General features: G+C 38.8%; 1 protein-coding gene across 8 annotated transcripts in view; it reads right to left on the bottom strand.

Moving 5' to 3' along the window:
- The window catches only part of LOC105475298 (laminin subunit beta 4), a 111,535-nt gene extending 92,503 nt beyond the window's left edge, over nt 1-19,032 (bottom strand). For 2 of the 8 annotated variants that reach the window (XM_071094675.1, XM_011730420.3), the window contains exons 1-4: nt 16,964-17,103; nt 16,018-16,124; nt 9,229-9,295; nt 2,584-2,741 (exon numbers count right to left, since the gene is read on the bottom strand). In XM_071094675.1, coding sequence (XP_070950776.1) covers nt 2,584-2,741; nt 9,229-9,262 — 192 coding nt within the window. In that variant the 5' untranslated portion in view covers nt 9,263-9,295; nt 16,018-16,124; nt 16,964-17,103. Of the gene's footprint in view, nt 1-2,583; nt 2,742-9,228; nt 9,296-16,017; nt 16,125-16,379; nt 16,433-16,963; nt 17,105-18,727 lie in introns of those variants that run through there. The other 6 variants (XM_071094678.1, XM_071094680.1, XM_071094679.1 and 3 more) reach the window with 5 other exon arrangements.
- Between the last annotated feature and the right edge of the window lie 1,170 nt (nt 19,033-20,202).

Raw genomic sequence — 20,202 nt, 5'->3', positions numbered from 1 at the left:
CTCTTCAAGAGATTCGTATAATCATTGTATCTTAGCATCATTTGTCACTATAGACCTTATTGCTGAAGAAAGCCAAAATGCCCTTTGAAAATTAAGGCAAAATGGATCTAAATAAATTTTGCATAGGGGCAGGCCCATCCCAGTGACCAGTAGAAGCTTTGTGATTCTATCAAAAGTGATGGTCTTCAAATAATTTCCAATAATATTATGGAAATTGCTTGAGAAAATATTTAACTTCAGGGTGTGTGGGCCATTTTTTGGTTAACATTTTAGAAGTATAGTCTTTGATGAATTTGACTTAAGAGAATGCTTAGTTGTAGCCACTAAATGTGAGTTCCATCTTGGATAACTTAATAGGTCAATGTTGACTGGAAGCTTCTGAACAAAATGTTTTGTTTGGTAGCTCTTTCTTAGGTAACAGATGGGAAAAAATCATCCTCCATGCTGAATGTATGTCTAGACTAGTGGTCATAGCCCCTCCTATAATACATTTTGTCAGCCTGAAATATTTTGAGGGTTTTTCCAGCTCTAAGCTTTCTAAGATTTCTGTCATTCTCTAGACAAAAGAAGCCTCCACAATTGGAGTTACTTCTATTTTTGGTAGTATAATTTTGTGATATAAGAACACCAATTTCTAATTATCATCAGAGCATGTTGGCTCAGGCAACAGTAAGTAAATGCCAGTGGTTGGAGAACAAGATGGGTGGTGCTCGTATTGGAAAGTGGCAGTGGCTCATGCCTGTAATTCCAGCATTTGGGAGGCTGAGGCAGGCGGATCGCTTGAACCCGAGAGTCGGAGACCATCTTAGGCAACATAGTGGGACTGGTCTCTATAAAAATACCAAAAATTAACAGGGCATGGTGGTGCTTGCCTACTCCACCAGTAGGTGGAGTAGCCTCCCTTACTTGGGAGGCTGAGGTGGGAAGATCACCTGAGCCTGGGAGGTTGGGGCTGCAGTGAGCTGTGATTGTGCTACTGCATGCCAGCCTGGGCAACAAAGTGAGACCCTATGTAAAAAATAGAGTTGAGAACCACTTCTTTGTCCAGAGCATCTGGACTTAGTAGTCACCTGGCCTAGAGTTGAGCAGAACTTCCACCATGTAATTTCCTTGCACATGCAGAGAATTTGCTTTCTTACACAAGTACTTCCCAAACTTAGAACAGTGATATGCACCCAAGTATTGTCTCCACTTATTTATAATAGTCACCTTTTACTAGAAACCAATTTGAATACAAAGCATTTCCCAGAGACTTAAACAGTTGCTTTAAATGAACAATACATGGAAAAGCCTGGACCACTAACGTTAGGCTTATGTCCAACTTCCTTCCTGCACATCCTCTCATTTAAGGGGTGGACGTGATTACCTCAGGGTTTTCGGTAGGGATGATACTCAGATGACCTTGGATGCTTGTTCCGTTGCCAGTACATGGAGAGGAAAAGAAACCTGAAAAGCCACTGATCCTTTTATAAAGTTGGTCTTTAAAGGGAAAAGGTATAAAAATATGTTCACACTGGGAATTTATGATTTTTAGACAGTATAACTTCCAAGTGGTATTATGTTGGTGTATAATCAGTTCAAAGTTCTACACCTCCTCCATCTCTAATTAAGGCAGAGCAGTGAGGACTCATGTTCAGCATAATGGCAGCAGGCCCTGATGAATCTTCAAACTTCATTAAATGAGTCAATTATGTTTGCTCTGTGGGAGTGGCTAAGGTAGCCAAGTAGACCAGTAAATTTTATAGTAATTCCCTACAAAGACTAACCAAAAAGACTTTTATGTCTCATTCTGAAGGTAACAGGAAATGGAAATTAAGCAGATCTTCTTTATTTTTGATTAGTTAAGGTTTCCTGGACTTTGAATTATGTGAGCGTTGGCTCTCTATATCTGCGGGTTCCATATATGTGGATTCAACCAACCAAGGATTGAAAATATTTGGGAAAAAATATCAACAATAAAACAATAACAGGGTAGGCCCAGTGGCTTAGCCTGTAATCCCAGCAACTCAGGAGGCTGAGGTGGGAAGATTGCTTGAGGCCAGGAGTTCAAAACTAGCCTGGGCAACATAGTGAGACCCTGTCTCTAAAAAAAAACAAAATTAAAATTAGCCAGGTGTGGTGGTGCATGCCTGTATTTTTAGCTACTTCAGAGGCTGAGGTATACTCCAGCCTGGGCAACAGAGTGAGACCCCTGTCCCTAATGAATAAAAATAAGATAAATAACAATATAACAATAAAAAGAACATAGATTTTAACATGTAGTGTAATAATCATTTTCATAACTTTACATTATATTAGGTATCGCAAATAATCTAGAGATTATTTAAAGTACATGGGAGGATATACGTAGGTTACATGTAAATACTATGCCATTTTAGATCTGGGACTTGAGCATCCATGGATTTCGGTGTTGGGGGAAAGGGTCCTGGCACCAATGCCCTGTGGATACCGAGGGACAACTGCACCAGTGTCTCCATTGTTTAGAAAGGAATGTTGTCTCCTTTAATGTCTGAGTAGCCCCAGGTGTACCTGGAAAAATCTACATCATTGATTAAATAATGTCCCAGCAAATGAACAACCCACCTCCAGGTAACTGAGGATGCAGTATTTCTGGGCTCTGCTCAGCCCACAGGTAGAAGAAGCCGTAAGCTGTGTGTTCCTGCCCACCAGGAGATCGCCGGTGGTGGGATGACAGGCACCTCTGTTGCAGTCATCTTGAGCTTTTGAGTAACTGAGCCACCCTTGAACACAACAGAAATACCTTACAAGGAATGCAGTCTAAGGATAGCACAGGGCCTGCAGAAATGACTAGTTAAGGGGGAGAGTTATGTATTTATTTAACATTGGTCAAAGATGTAACAGACTTTTAAGTTTATTAATAGATGATAAATGGTCCCTACTTTGCTTGCTGGGTGCATGACGTGTAATAACTCTTTGAGTCTTTTGAAATCTGTTTTCCAAAATACAGATTTGGATTAAAGATAAATACTTCTAAAATGTGTTGAACTGAGCTCTGTATCAGCAGGATTCTCCATCAAAAATAGATGCCGAGAACAATACACTTGAAAGGTACTGCATTCTGTATCCCTCTCTTATTTACGATGGACAATCAAGCCTGAGTGACAGAGCAAGACCCTATCTCAAAAGCAACACCAAAACAATCCTATCATTTTGGAAGTAGGAAGGTGCACATATCTTACTTAGAGATTGAATTTAAAGTTAAATCTCAGGAATTAAGTTATAAATCCATATAATCAAATTATTCTGGAAAATTTCGTAAGTTACCTATATAGCACAGTATAAATGGTTTTGTGTAGACAAATCCTAACATAACGTTTGAGAACTATCAAGTTAGATAAAGAAGGAAACAAAGGAAACTCTACGTGCAGATGAGCAAGCATTCCAATCATTCCGAGTTAAGATAACTGTTAAACGTCTATACGGGCATGAGTGGCAAGTAGGGTCATCTGAAATATTTCTTTCCTGCAGGGTTTGTTCCATCATGTTATCTAATACACTTTGGTAAGCAATAATTTATTAATGGATTTGTTAATTGTTGGGAAGATTGAATAAAACAAAGTGGAATCTTACTGGGGGTTAAGATCTAAAGTTAACACACAAAGTTAAACATATATACAATGAGCGTCTACTGTATTTTGTGGGTAGCCACTTATGTTACAGGAAAGAGGTCCTGACCCAGACCCCAAGTGAGGGTTCTTGGACCTCATGCAAGAAAGAATTCAGGGTGAGTCCATACAGTAAAGTGAAAGCAAGTTTATTAGGAAAGTAAAGGAATAAGAGAATGGCTACTCCATAGACACAGCAGCCCTGAGGGCTGCTGGTTGCCCATTTTTACAGTTATTTCTTGATGATATTCTAAACAAGGGGTGGATTACTCATATCTTCCCCTTTTAGACCATATATGGTAACTTCCTGACGTTGCCATGGCATTTGTAAACTGTCATGGCACTGATGGGAGTGTAGTAGTGAGGACAACCAGAGGTCACTGTCGTGGCCATCTTGGCTTTTGGCCGGCTTCTCTACTGCAACCTGTTTTACCAGCAAGGTCTCTATGACCTGTATCTTGTGTTGACCTCCTATCTCATACTATGACTTAGAATGCCTTAACCGTCTGGGAATGCAGCCCAGTAGGTTTCAGCCTCATTTTACCCAACTCCTATTCAAGATGGAGTTGTTCTGGTTCACATGCCTCTGACACTTACAGAAATAGTTTTATTTGTTCTTTAAAAACTATATGTGAAGAGGACAATATCATTTTATTGTTAATTCAATTAAAGCATTAGAATCCTGTTTGATTCTGGAGGCCAAATCTAAGCACTAGTTTTCTCTTTATTGCAATTCAAAATGATAGTGATAATTTTGTGGCCGTAAAATAGCCTCTAGATGGAAGGGCAGAGGACCTAGAATGGCTAAAACGTTTGAAAAAGGAAAATAAGGGTGAAGAAATAGCTCTATCCAATATGAAGGCTTACTATATAGCTACAATAAAGAAGAGACTGCAATTTTGGCAGATGAATAGACACCTAGATCAATGGAACAGAATGGAGAACCCGGAAAAAGACCAACATAAATATGTCCCACTGATTTTTGAGGTGCAAATGCAACTCAATGGAGGAAGAACAGCCTTTTAAATAAATAGTGCTGGAGCAATTGGATCCACAGCCAAAAAAAGAAAAAGAAAAAATGAACTGCAAGCAAAACCTCACACCTTATAATATTAATTAAAAATTGAGCATAGACTTAAGTGTAAAATGTGAAACTATAGAGCTATGAAACTCATATAAAACATAGGAGAAAATCTGGCATTTAGGGCTAGATGACTGATTTTTAGGATGGCCAAAAAAAACCCATGACCCATAAAAGGAGAATTTAGAAAATTGGACTGTGTCAAAATTAAAAACTTTTGCTCTGAGAAAGACCTTGTGAAGAAGTGAAAAGGTAAACTATGGAGAAAGAGAACATACTTGCAAACCACATATCCAACAAAGCTCTTGTGCTTGCAATAAGAGCTTTCAAAACTTGACATTAAAAAACCAATCAAATGAGCAAATGGCAAGCGACATGAACACAATACTTCAGTGAAGAAGATACACAGATGGCAAATAAACACATGAAAAGAGGTTCAACATCATTAACCACTGGGGAAATGCAAATCAAACCACAATGAGATATCACTACACACAGATCAGAATAGCAAAGATAAAAATAGTGATAACACCAGATGCTAGAAAGGATGTGAAGATCACGCATAACGTGCTGGTGGGAATGAAGAATGGTATAGGCACTCCCAGGAAGAGTATGGTAATTTCTTACAAAACTAAGCAGGTGCTAATCATGCAACTCACCAAGGGAACTCTTGAGTATTTATCCCAGAGAAATTACAACTTATGTTCACACAAAAACCCTACGCAAATGTCCACAGCATCTTTATCTGTAATAATAAAAAACTGGAAAACACCCAATGTCCTTCATTGGGTGAAAGGTTAAACCAAATGTGGCACATCTGTACCATGGAACCTAGCAAAAAAAAGTAGTGAACCATTGATACAAGCAACAACTTGGATGGATCTCAAAGGAACTGTGCAGAGTGAAAAAAGGTTATATACTGCATAATTCTATTTGTATCACATTACTAAACGACAAAATTATAGAGATAGAGAACAGATTAGTGGTTGTCAGTGGTTAGGAAGGCAGGGAGGGAGGGAGGTGGATGTGGCTATAAAAGGGTAGTGCTAGGGATCCTTGAGGTGGTAGAACTGTTCTGTATCTTGACTGTGGTGATGGGCACATACATCAATATGGTGATAAAATGGCATAGACTCAAATACACGCACACATGAGTACATGTATAACTGGTGAAATCTGAAAGGCCTGTGAACGACATCAGTGTTGATTTCCTGGTTGTGATATTGTGCTATAGTTATATAAGATGCTATGACTGAGAAAAATTGGGTGAAGGGTATATGGTCTCCCTCTGTGTTATTTCTTAAAGCTGTGTGTGATCTTACAATTATTTCAAAATAAAAAGTAAAAGAGACAAACAATTCCCAACATCCATCAGCCTTTGGATGGTAAACCAAGCAAATCCCAGACTCAAAATATACACGTGACATGTTCTAGCTGCTCTTATACACTTTATCCTTGAGACATGAAAATTTATGCCAAGCCTTATTTCAGTAGACAGGAGTGACAGGGATGGGTCTATAAAAAAAAATAATAACCATACAGTGAAATCAGCTTGGTTTCTTCTCAGTTTTCTCCATTTAAAAAATATAATCATCTTTCATAAACTTGTTTTACATTTAATGGCTTTCTTTCCTTCAGTTTGACCTCCAATATAGCCTATATGGTTATTGAAAAAACCATGTTATTTCTCTTACACATTATTCACATGAACTATTAATCTGGTCATTTTGTATTATTAGGCATAAAACATACAGGGATCATAAGTTCTACAGCTAAGAATATTATAGTGTCTCCACCCACACAAGTTACTAAATGACACTTTGAACAGGAAATTTTCTATTCTCAATCTCAATATAAAGATTGTTATTCTAAAGCAAAAGCACATTTCCTTCTCTTTCTCTGAGACAGCTATGTGAAGAAAGCTAGCTCCATCGGACACTTGCTGTTTTGTGGTATAATAAATGGTTAATGTGGACTTTCATTTACCCAGCAACCCACATTCATGTTTTTTTTTTTTTTTTCCAGAATTGGTATCTAGGATAAATAGCTATTCAGAAGTTTGGACTCCAATAGACCAAAGATTTTTAAAGACAAGATCAGGTATAACATTTCCGTTGATGTTACATGTGAATAAAAGAAGACTTCCCTTCCAGGGATTTATTCTTTTAGACAAGTTCCATCCTGGATTTTTTTTTAAATTGGAATTGTTGCCTTAGAGATTTAACATGTTTTTATAACCTGACTTGGCCAAACTTGTTTACAACAGAAATTTTTTTCAGAAAATATATTCCAGGACTTAGGGAAATTGAGCTATTATTCCTATAATATTATAAGTACAAATATGAACTTCTTGTCTAAAATATTTGGCAAAAAGTGACTAGAAATGTAAATAGTTAAAGTTTCATGCCTGAACATAGACTGAGCAATATCCTTCCTGGGATGAAGTTTCCGAATGCCAAATCACATTAGCAACATGTTGGAATTAATTCAGAAAATAAACATGTTTATGTCTTCTGACAATCAACACATTCCTAAAAAATGACACAACCTGAAGCTAGAACCTGAAGATAGAATGTTATGAATTTTATGAATGTTATGAAATTCCAAAATGAATTTAGGAGATCTGGTCATTTAAGGAAAATATACAGTGAATTTTCTGTAAAGAATTGTTTTATAGAAATTACTGTTACTGTATAATTTCTCTAGTATTTCTGTATGTTGTCATAATTTTCTCAAATACATGAGATGCTTTCTCACACTTTAGAGTTCACATCAGAGCTTTAGAGGATGTAAACACACGTTTATATGCTCACGCAGATCATAATGGGTGAGAAAAAATACCAAGAATGTGGCCGGGCATGGTGGCTCACACCTGTAATCCCAGCAATTTGGGAGGTCAAGATGGGTGGATCACCTGAGGTCAGGAGTTCAAGACCAGCCTGGTCAACATGGTGAAACCCTGTCTCTACTAAAAATACAAAAAATTAGCTGGGCATGGTGGGGGCACCTGTAATCCCAGCTACTCGGGAGGCTGAGGCAGGAGAATTGCTTGAACCTGGGAGGTGGAGGTTGCAGTGAGCTGAGATCGTGCCATTGCACTCCAGCCTGGGCGACAAGAATGAAACTCTGTCTTAAGAAAAAAAAAAAAAAAAAAAGAATGCATGTAGATAAGGTTTGCACTTTGCGTGAAGTTCCTAAAACCTATGGGGCAGTGCACTTTTTATGATTACTTCTTATATTGCTCAGTCAGAAGGCAAAACTAAGTGTTTAAATATGCTGCAGTATTTATATAAGTGTTATGTTCAAACTGTCAATGGAAAAATTCCCAAGCTGATGATATGAGGCTAACCTGGTTGGGAGTTTGACCGCAGGCAACTCTAGAGATTTGGTTTAGGTCAGGGCAAGCTCACATTTAGAAATGTACGATTGATTGCAGTGAGGCCTTTTCTGCCCAAGCTAATTTAGTTTAGAAAATTCCTTCTCCAGAGAGAGGAGTCCCCTAATTGAAGAGGGCTCTCTTAGCAACTGTGGACTGGTTTAGAACTTTTGCAAGATGCGAGTAAGGTATTCTATATAAAGGATGGGGAGAAGGTAGAGTGATCCTCAGTGGTCCCTTCTAATTTTGGATATTGGTTTAGTTTCAAAGAGAACATGTAAGGCAAGTGCAGGTTAAAATAACTATTTTTCTGAATGAGACCAGATCTAAACCTCCCAGTCCTGGGATGTGGAGGATAAACTGAGGGCTCCAGATGAATGACATGTTTCTGTTCCCACTGGGGTGTGGCTCACCTCTCCAAGGGGATTTTCAACAGAGAACAAATGAGTGCTTACCATCTGGACCATTACCAGCAAATCTAACTGGAAAATTACCTCAGGGTTGGAAAATTGCAAAGAAAAAAAAAAAGGTGAGATTCTGAAGGTTTGCTGTCATGAAGAAATTCAGCGTAAATCTTTGAAGTGAAGATTCTAAGCAAGTTAGTTAGTACTCAGTAATCAAAGGCAGGCCTGTTTTCGATGTAGAAAAGTCAGATCAAAGAGAGTAATTGCTGGAAACATCTTCTATATGATTAATGCAAATTATTCTCAGCTTATTAAAGATGGCAGGAGCATGGAGAATTTTGCCTTTTGGCTTAGAACTGCTGCTTACTTAGAAGAGGGAATTTTGCCTGTAACTTCTTCACAAGACCTCATTGCTGGGACAAGTGTTACACTGAAAGCATAGCTATTAAAAAAATTAGACGCATTGTATTTGTAAATTAAGACTCTGAAACTATTCTCTGTTCTTTAATATTTTACTTATCTGAAGATAACATTCCATTAAAAAGTGACAGAAATAGCAATATGTGGATACTAAACATGTTGGAGTGGAATTTTTCAGTTGCTTGACACAATTACACAACAACAGAATAGCTACACAAGTATACAGCGCTATAGAAGAAAGAAGTGAAATGTTTAAAAACTATTTCCACTTTATTTTAGGACAATACAAGCAGAAAATAGATTTTGACAACGAATACTCACCAAGGTGCAAAAAAAGGGTCAGTTGAAATTGCATTCTTTTGTCAGGAGATGATTAAGTTCAATTCTACTGGGTTAAAAAAAAAAAGGTTAAAGTCAATCACTGATAGAAGAAATAATTGCCATCATCACATGTTATGTAAAAGTGCTCAGAATTATTGAATGGTTCTTATGCTTTAAGAAATATCCACACTGTCCAGTTCCTCAAAAAATAAGAGTGCATAAACATTTTAATAAATATTTGTTTGCTCTTAATTTTTGCCATTTTTCAAAATCACAGAATTCAATTGTTTGTGGGAAAGAAGAGGAAACAAATATAATTTCCCTTGTATATTTTAATTGTAACCTACTTTTTACCTGTTCTTATTTAAAAACCTTTTCTTCTAAAAATTACAGTTAATACATACTCATTATAGAAAAAGTAGAATATTCAGACAGGCAAAATGAAGAAAAATATCCCCTATAATACCACCCACAGTGGGCCATGATTGCTCCACTGCACTCCAGCGTGGGCAACAGAGCAAGACACGGGATGGAGGGAGGCCCCTCTCTCAAGGGCCTTTTCTTCCATACTTTTTCCTTGCACAAATAATTTTCAAAAATAATATCACACTGTTTTCTTATTTCAATCAATACATTCCAGGCATCTTTCTGTACTAACAAATGCATTTTTAATTAGTGATATTTTATCAAGATTAAGATCACCTGGAGTCTCCTATAAAGCAAACTTATGATTTTCTTCTTTGTAGATTTGGCCATGGCCCTTGAGAGAGAGGCCTCCCTCCATCTCCAAGTTACCATTAAAGAGAGTTCTGATCCGGAGTGGAATATATATGCACTTCAGTGGGTCAGGAGAAAAGAAGGTAAACTTTATAATTTTTTTTTTTTGGACAGTGTCTCACTCTGTTGTCCAGGCTGGAGTGCAGTGATGCAATGGTGGCCTACTGCAGCCTCGGCCTCCTGGACCCAAGCTGATTCTCCCGCCTCAGCCTCCCCAGTAGTAGAGACTATAGGCATGTGCCAGCATACCCAGCTAATTTTTACTTTTTGTAGAGATGGAATCTCACTATGTTGTAAGATGGACACCAGTATTTTTAATTACTGCATAGTATTACTCTGAATGTAGAAACTAGAATTGATTTAATGAATTCTCTATTGGTTGATGTGTACTTGGTTTTTCCTATTTTCCTATTATAAATATTTCTGCTAAATCTTTGTTTATAGCCTTAATTATTCACTAGGATATAGTAAATGGAGCAGAAATAATGAGCCAAAGAGTATATGTGTGTGTGTGTATATAACCACATGTATATACAAAGATTGTATATATATACACACACACACGCATATATACACATATACATACTACATGTATATGTGTATATAAAGCTTTTGATGTCACTGTCAAACTACCATGCAGAAACTTTGTCCCAATTTACACTCTTACAACCAGCCTGTGAAAACTGCTAACATGAGCCCTTACCAACATGGAGTATTATTTTTAAATATTTGTCAGTTTAAAAAGCAAAAAAGCCTCATTATAATTTATTTGAATAGGAGGAAATATAAAACTTCTTTCATGTATTTTCAAGTGAGACTATTTTTTTCACATTCTACCTTCAAGGCTTTTCCTGGTGAATCCTTCATCCTCCTACTCCCATATTCCCAGTCCCTGCACGTGTACAGTCCCTGCGCTCCAGCATTAGCACTCCGGTTTCTGTTTTCTGAACCTTCTTCTCATGCTGCTTCCTTTGCCTTGAATGCCACCCTCCTAAGCCCAAATGTCAGCCTCCCTATGAAGTCTTTTTAGGGTGTTTTGCAATGCCTGATATTAGCCAATATTCCATTCTGTGATTCAGGCTCTTTATGAAGCCTAGGGTTTACTTTGGAAGTCCAATGCCAGAAAGTGACTCACTGAGAAACAGTCATCCCATAGTAGCCCCATCAGAATGAGCTCTACCTGTTAGAAAAGTCTGCAGTCTTGGGCTAATGGCCTCACACAAAACCTTGTGAAGACCTATAGGAGAATCCAGGTTGCAGCTGTTAGGAAGGTCCATTCTGCATAGGCCACCTGAACTTGTACAGGCACTTTTTCTAGGTGGTACTTTCTTAATGCTTTTTTCTCACAGGCAAGTCAGGAGTTTGGCTTCTGGTCAGCCGCCTAGATACACTTTTGAAAAATGAAATCTCTAATCCTGATGCTGTCCTTTATTTAGAACTGCCCGTGTGCTTCATTCTGTCCGGAAATGCAAAATGATTGGCATCATGGTCATTTATTTAATAAGAATGGGCACTATTAGCAAAGTTTGAAAACATGATTCTCTATAACCAAATAAATGGAAGTCAGTGAGATGACAATCTCTGTGAATAGCCTATGATTCAGGGCTCATAATGATCTAGGCTCTGAGTTGCTAGGGTAAAGTGCTACGTAGGATATATCATGGCATTCCTGCTTCTCTCCAATGGAGAACCTATTCACAGGGCAGAGTCCAAAGCAAAAGACTGTTTCAAGCTACTAATCACGGGCTAATCTCTTCCTACATTGGACAGGTGGGAGTGAGGCAGAGTGCAGAATTCCCAGGACTCAGATTTAGAAAGAAAGGAGGTGGAACTGTAATGCTGAGTGCAGGAGTAAAAGAACAAGTGGAACTTCTGCAGAGCATTTGGGGAATAAAGCTTCCTTAGTATCACAGTTCACCATATTTCCATGATAAAAATGAACTGCTGAAAATTTCTTCAGTCCATATGGGAATTATCTTCAAGCAACGAAGGTCACGGTACAAAGACTACTGGACTTCCGAATGTGCATCAGCCAGGTTTAAAAATGACCTGCCCCAAAAGAGGAGGAGGAGTCAGAAGCAGATCCCAAATTGAACTAGAAGAGATATCATTCCCTTATTGATAATTGGTTAAGGATGATCACAGTTGCTATGTGAAGACATAAATGACAGAATCACACAGCTTGCCAATAATTCCATTAGATCAGCAGGCCACAGCCCTGGATGCAACTGAGAATCACTTGAGAAGATATTTTTAATGACTTCCTTTTTGAAATATTTATTTTTAATTGTGGTAGAAATACACTTACATAAAATTGACCATCTTAATCATTTTTACCTGTACAGTTCAGTAGTGTTAATTACATTTACATTGTATGCAACCAATCTCCAGAACACTTTTCATCTTGCAAAGCTGAAACTTTGTATCCATTAAACAAGAAGTCTTCGTGTCTCCCCCAACCCCTGCAGCCACCATTGTACTTTCTGTCTCTATGGATTTGACTACTTAAGTATCTAATATATGTAGAATTGTACTAAATTTGTCTTTTCTGTGACTGGCCTATTTCACTTAGCATAATGTCTTAAAGGTTCATCCATGTTGTAGGATGTGTCAGAATTTATTTCCTTTTTTTGAGACTGAATAATATATCATAATATGTACCTGAGAAGATTTTAAGACACCAATGCTCAGGCCTAACTCAGACTAATTAAGTAAGAATCTCTGGGGAGGGATCCAGGTGTCAATGTGTATAAAATTCTCCCTAGGGGATTCTGAGATGTAGCCAGGGTTGAGAACCACTGATGGCTTGCCAACACCTGAAACTGATTAATTTGCCCCTCACTCTTGCTCTGCTCCTGGATTCCCTTCTAAGAGAAGGGCATAACCCAGTGCTTTCCAAACTTTACTGCACATTAAAATCACCAGGGTTTTTTTTTAATTTTTATTTTTTTAATCCTGCTTTGCGGGTCACATTCCATACCAACTACACCACAGTATCTGGGGGTAAGGTCCCAGCATCAGATTTTTAAAGATTCCAGGTGATTCCAATAGGCAGCGAAATTGGAGACCCACTGCATAACCATGGACCAACGGTCTCAGACTAGAAACTTGAGGGTTACCTTCGATTCCTCTTTTTCTCACCCTTCAAATCTAAATTCTCCTCATCAAGCCCATTTGACCTTATCTCCTAAAACAGTGGTTCTCCAAGTGTAGTCCATGGACTTAATAAGATTACCAATTCATCCTGGTTTGCCCGGGACTGTTCTGATTTTCTCATTGCAAATCCCCAGGTTCTGCAATCTCCGTCAGTCCCAGGCAAACTTACACGGTTGGTCACCCTACCAGATGAGCAGCATCAACATCACGTGGAAATGCCATTGATCAGGGCCCAGCCAGGGACCTCCTGATTCACAGACTCTGGGATAGGGCTCAGCATGCTGCCACGTGCCCTCCAGGCGAGTCTGATGAACACTCAAGTTGGAGAACCACTGCCCTAAGCAACTCCCAAGTCTTTGCACTACAAAGACTGCCGGCTCCTCAGTAGTAAGACACTGCCGGCTGCCATACTGGGGTGAATACAGGACATTCGGCAATGTTTGCAGACATTTTTGGCTGTCATAATGAGAGGAAGATGCTGTATGGCAGACACACCTGAGAGCAATAACTTAAGCAGACCCTGAGAATGACCTGTGGTCTAAAAGGAATGTGTGTTTGGAGTTCCAAGCTAAGGAATCCAGGAGTAGCCAACCTGAAGATCCATTCCTTATCAGGAACATCTGAACCCCTGGCCCATTCTATGGAACAGGCCAGCCAGCGATACAGGGGATCGAGGCCCTTTGTTTTGGTGTAAACAAAGGTTGCCAGGTGGAGGTTGTTAGAGGGAGGGTGCTCAGTGAAAATGCTGTATGAACTGCATGTTTTTTACAAACAGGAGCGGTTCTCCAGTCCAGCCTTACATACAGCCATGGGTCTGCCCTGTATGTAAGTTCCCTTCAATAAACCCTATGTCTTGTTCACTGGCTCCAAGTCCCTTTGGCCTCTCAAACATGGTGCCATCCCTACTAAAGTCAATAGGGTTCTGGCACGACAGATGCTACTGGCATTGAGTGTGTAGAGGCAGGGATGCTGCTAAGTAAATATTCTACAATGCACGGGACGGTCCTGGGCCCTACAACACAGAATTAAGCATCCTAAAATACTAACAGTGCTAAGCTTGAGAAACTTTCTCAGTGGCTTCAGTGCCTTTAGCTATGGGCCTTATCATTTCAGTCCTTATTTCCCAAAATCGCTCACCTCTAGTCTTCCTCCCCATTTCCTATTTCCCATTTTAGGAGAGCTAAGCTCCCAACTAGATAAGTATAATGAATCTGGCAACTTCTAGAAGTTCTGTTATCTGAAATCACCTATCCAGTCATTATAAAACCCACAGCTGCACATATAGCACAATTTCAGAAAATGGGGTTACCACATTTTCTGAACTATAAGTTTAATTGGTACTGCTTTTCAGGTTGGTTTACCAGAGCTGACATTGTGAAGCCTCTCAGGGGCTACATGACACTTTTTTCTTGTTAAATTCATCAGTGAGTTTTAGTAATATATGTAAAAGTGCTCGGGACTAATAACAAAACATTATCCCTCCTTTGGATGAGATATGTACAAATGTATTTCCAAAGGCACTGGGTGCATTTTGGTAACTGTTTAATGAATACTGCTAGATGACACTGGTCTTAAAGTGTATTAAATGTTGCAATAAATACTGAAATATATTAGACTGACAACTTTCTGGCATTGCTAATTGATTTAATTTACTGACCATTCACTTATATTTGCCTCATCTGCTCTCACTTAAAGGCTGCAAAGAGTGACTCTTTTTTGTCAAAACAATTTGGATGAGACCGATAAAGAGAAAAGGGGCAGGTGGTGCCCAGTTGGCCAGCTCCTAGGCCCACAGGTGGATCGTGTTTGATAAGAACCTCTCCACAGGAAAGACATGCATTCTGCTTGTTTTTACTACAGTGCGTTTCTTCTGCAAATTGTACAGTAATTTATAACACAGAAGATAATTATAAATACATTTATATTAGTCCTTAAGACTTTTTCTGGCACACAAATAATGGTCTATATTTAAAATGACAGTTCTCAGAAATCTTATATTTAACATTCCTTTGTCTTTTTTTCATGTTATGTCAGGACTCATTAAATATTTCAACTGTTTTGCCTAAATTTCATAGTGAGGAATGCAGAATACAGAACTATAAAGTTTACTTTTTTTTTTTTTTTGAGACATTCTTGCTCTGTCACTCAGGCTGTCATACAGTGGCACAGTCTTGGTTCACTGCAACCTCAGCCTCTTATGCTTAAGAGGTCCTTCCACCTCAACCTCCTAAGTAGCTGGGATTACAGGCATGTGCCACTACGGCTGTATAAGTTTTGTAGAGATGGAGTTTCGCCATATTGCTCAGGCTGGTCTTGAACTCCTGAGCTCAATCTGCCTGCCTCGGCCTCCCAGAGTGCTGGGATTACAGGCATGAGACACCATGCCCGGCCAAGTTTGTTTCTTTTAGTTATAGCAGACATTTCTTAAAACAATATTTACACATATCTAGAACATTAACAAAATATTTTGAAAATACGGATTTTAAAATGCATTTAAAACTTTTATAAGTTGTCATAAGTTTTATAACCATAACAAAAACAAAGATTCACTGAAAACAATATAGTTGTACATTTCAACACTATATCATTTGAAGCTTCCTTCAAGGTACAGTAAGGCTCAAGTTGTTGGCTTCGTATCACAATGCACTAACATCAATTTTCCCATTGGATACTGTTTTATGTTGCAATAACCTTTATGTAAGTGTCATTGGATTATCATTCTGTAAAATAGTATTCTATGTGCTAATATGCTCCATTTCTTACTTTATGCCAATTTCACTTACCCCCTAAATTCTAATACCTTCATTTAATCCATAAAAATGCCAATTTGCTAGTGAGAGAGCAGGCAAGACTTACCAGGATTTGGTAGTCTTTGTGGAGAGGCGCAGGCAGCAAATGGGGCATGTGAAGACACACCTGAAAGTTAGAGCTAGTTTATGTAGAAAACATTCTCCCCAAGGCACCTAAAAGTAGGAAAAAAAAGATGAGAGGTATTCCAACACCTGTCAAAAAGGTGATTTGTGAAGTCACTTAAGTTTTCACTTAAACACACACACACACAGAGGGAAGTAGAGCTTAGTTTTACAGCAAATATTTTTCTTGTTTTCTCTAAAACAATTTTGATAGCCAGGAATAATGCACAGACATTTTGTTCCCTGTTTTATTATTTTTTTCTGGTTCATGTTTTAGCAGTCATTTTCAGACAGCTTGATACTTACCAGCTATAAAATGTGCGGAATTAGATGGGTTTGTTTCTCAGGAATGTGAGACCCCTGACTCCATCCCAATCTACTTTCAGGGGCACCAGGTGGAATAGTTTCAGTTGGGTTCTCAAGGCTCTGACCAGTCCTAACTGGCTCAAGATCATCTTAAATGGCTCGTAGATTTCTGTTTACCTTGTGATTTGGCAAGTACAACTAACCATTGTGGGAACAGCAGGTTTGAGTGGTTTGGGAATCCATGTGGTTTGAAATTTCATTCTCCTATGAGGAAGGTTTGTAGGATAGAAATGAACCTACAACAGTCTTACGTTTTATTCACCTGTCAGTATATTAATATCTCCATTTCAAATCTATGCAGTTTCAATGGGTACATTTATTGATTGCTTGAAAAACATTTAGGATTTCTAGAAGCTCATGGAAAATACCCTCATGGAAGAATAATGATTGTGAACTGAGGCAAAATGAGATGCTCATTTTTACACAACATTTACAAATCAGGAAATAGATTCAACAAACATTCACCAAATACCACTCTTACAGGCCTTTAAGCTTTTTCAGTGGTATTTTTCAATGGTTCTTACCTGTTACTTGTGTTTTAATTTATTGCTCTATTTTCAGTTGATGCCACTGTTTTTTTGTTCCCTGTAGATCAGGTTCATCTGCTCACTTCTGATGTACTAGAAAGCAAACTCCAAGATGGCAGGAACATGTCTTTTCCATTTTAGGATGAAGTATGGAAGAAACTTGCAGTCAATATTTGCTAAACTGACTTGTTTTATTTTTATAAGTCAACAGCTTCCACAAAGTACCAGGTGGTAGGAGACCAAAGAGCAGTATTTGGTTTTTAGGTAGATGCTTCAGCAAAGAGTGTGAGTGAAATTAAGGGACTTTTCAGTTTGTTCAATTGATGGTTTTGTGATCTGTTTTATTAGACCAATACTATTTTCCCTTTAGACTCTTAAATTATTGTGCAAAGCATAAACTCGGCATGAAATTTTATATAATTTTAAAACTTATTTCAAACATTGGAATTTCCTATTGTCTTTTTTGCCTTTTGAGATAGGTAAATGTTAAAAGCTTGTTGCATTCTTGAGTAATTTGATTATATCTTGAGGGTTTTTCCCATTATATGTGTCTCCAGTTTTATTACGAGAATCAAAGTTACATCGTTCAAATTCCAAAAATTTCCGTTTAAATAATCATGAATACGTTATTGTAGGCTGTTTGCCTGTAAATTGATGCCATGTCGTGGCATATCTGCTTTCATCTCAGAATGATTTAACTGTTTATTGTCTTAGGATTAGGTTTAGAGTTAGAAGCTGTCAGGCAGGATATATTTTCAAGAAAAATAATTTTTCCATGCAACTAAAAGATCAGTCTATCAGTTAATCAGAAGCAGTCTCTTGGTATAACTCTTCTTAAAGTCTTGATATCTTTTTTTCAAAAAGAAAATAGCTTTATTGCTTTTCCTGGAAAGTAATATATGCTCATTTACCCAAAATCAGACAGCATAAAAATTCAAAGGAAAAGGAAAGTAAAAATCCCTGAAAGCATCACATTTTTGAATAACTATCTTTTCAGATCCCTCCTCCTCATTCTCTGGTTTTCTTTAGTCTATATACGCCTGTAATTTTTCTTTAGTCTCTATTTCTTTAGCTCTGTTTCTTTAGTCACAGAACCTTAAAAACCAACAGATTCCATTAGGTATAATTGACTTATCAGAATTCATTTGTTGTAAGTATACATGTTAATGCCTTCGGTTGAACTGAAGTTAAGTGTAAGAGAGGTGACTTTCATCTCTTCCTTAGGAGGAGGTATTTCCCCAGAAGTCAGCCTCGGAGGAAATTCCTTGCGCAGCCTCATCTCAACCAGAACTGCTTAGTGAGCTGAGCCTCCTCCCGTCTTTCCCCCGCGGCCTTGCCCGTCTTTCCCCCGCGGTGGCCCACCTAACTGCAGAGCTGAGGAGGCTGTTCCTAAAGAGACTTGCCCACAGTCGGGATTCCATTTGGGCTGAGGAGTCTTCACCGGGCACAGCGAGGCTTGCAAGTCCTGACAGGAAGCGTGGAGGATTACTCAGTCACAGGAGGCCTTGAAACAGCTAATCAGCCTTTAATTAGATTCAGTGAACCTGAATGAAGCCAAGATCCTAGTGCTTGAGGCAGCTGACACACGCTACCAAAGCTCTGAAAGGACAGAAGGGCCTGTGTTGCCTACAACGCCCTCAGGCAGCGAGAAAGTGGCAAAACCCTCCCTGACAGAACCCATGTCAACCCCCTTTGTATTACCTCAGAGTGACCACAGACAAAGGGCTCATTGGCACCTGGAGAGAACCCCAATGGACTTACCATTTGGCTTCTCTTAAAACCAACTCTCCCAGTTCTTCCCCTCACAGGAAGACCCATCCAGCCTGCAGCGGCCTGGGCCTGAGGTTATCCTGGCATCTTCCACCTCAGAATCTGCCTTGGCGTGTTCTAATTACAGAGACCGAGGTGGATGGAGCTCGCAGGGCGTTTAGGAGAGACGAGGAGAGGAGACTCAGGTCCATTGATTATTCTTATAATCCTTATAAGAATCTAAAAATACATTTCAACATTTATAGGAAAGTGCTAAAATGTACCACATTTTACAGTTGTTGATAAATGTGTAAAAGCTGTGTCATTTCTTTTTTTCTTTTTCCTTTTTTTTTTTTTTTTTTTTTTGAGTTGGAGTCTCGCTCTGTCACCCAGGCTGGAGTGCAGTGGCGCGATCTCGGCTCCCCGCAAGCTCCGCCTCCTGGGTTGACGTCATTCTCCTGCCTGAGCCTCCTGAGTAGCTGGGACTACAAGCTCCCGCCACAGCGCCCGGCTAATTTTTTTGTATTTTTTTTTTTTAGTAGAGACGGGGTTTCACCGTGTTAGCCAGGATGGTCTCAATCTCCTGACCTCGTGATCCGCCCGCCTCAGCCTCTCAAAGTGCTGGGATTACAGGCGTGAGCCACTGCGCCCGGCCAAAAGATGTGTCATTTCTAAGCAAACATTAACCAGTCTTAAGAGTGTGAGATCCAGCTAGGACTTTAGAGATAATTACAGTTCTCTTTGTCCTTGAGAAAAAGCGAAAATCTAGAGAGTTAAATGACTCAGCTAAAGCCACACATTAGTCCACAGCCACCTCACTGTAACAGCCCACGGTGATGCCATGTTTCTTTTGTTGTTTGGTGTGGCAGCTTTGTGGCATAGTCACACTAGCAGTCTTGAAGATTTCAGTGAATCCAGGGAAATGGGAATGTTTTGTAAGAGAATATGTTGTACTAAATAATTTAATCCCCTCATCAACCTGTGAGGTAGATACTAAATTATTCTTTTTATAAATGAGGAAACTGAGGCACAAAGAAGTTAAGTAACTTGCCCATCATCACACAGATATCAACATTTCTTTTAATTCCCTTGAGATGAACTGAAATAGCAAGAAAGCAGGGGAAGTAGAGTAGTAAAGATTAGGTTGTTGGGGGCCAATCTCAGGTATCAAATGGCAGAATCAGTCCTCCCAGGGACCTTCCCTTCCATCACGCTGAACTGTGCCAGGAAAAATTGTGAAAATCTTTGAAATGAACAAAAATATTACTTGGTATCTTATGTAGTATATCTTTCCTGTTTATTTCTGTGTTTGAGCTACTTTACAACTCTGTACTCTTAGAATACTGATAGCAGTACAAAAGATTCTTGTCCATGGAAATGCCAATTGTGTCCTGTAGGGATGCAGTTCATTATTACCATATAGATATTGATAGATACAGATACCAGCCAATTGATTACAGCATTTCTGACGGCCTATACATGTGTGT

This window comes from Macaca nemestrina, chromosome 4, assembly GCF_043159975.1.
Source record: "Macaca nemestrina isolate mMacNem1 chromosome 4, mMacNem.hap1, whole genome shotgun sequence".
Taxonomy (NCBI): domain Eukaryota; kingdom Metazoa; phylum Chordata; class Mammalia; order Primates; family Cercopithecidae; genus Macaca; species Macaca nemestrina.
The sequence above is the reverse complement of the archived record's forward strand: the minus strand, read 5'-3'. Positions and strand labels throughout refer to the sequence as shown.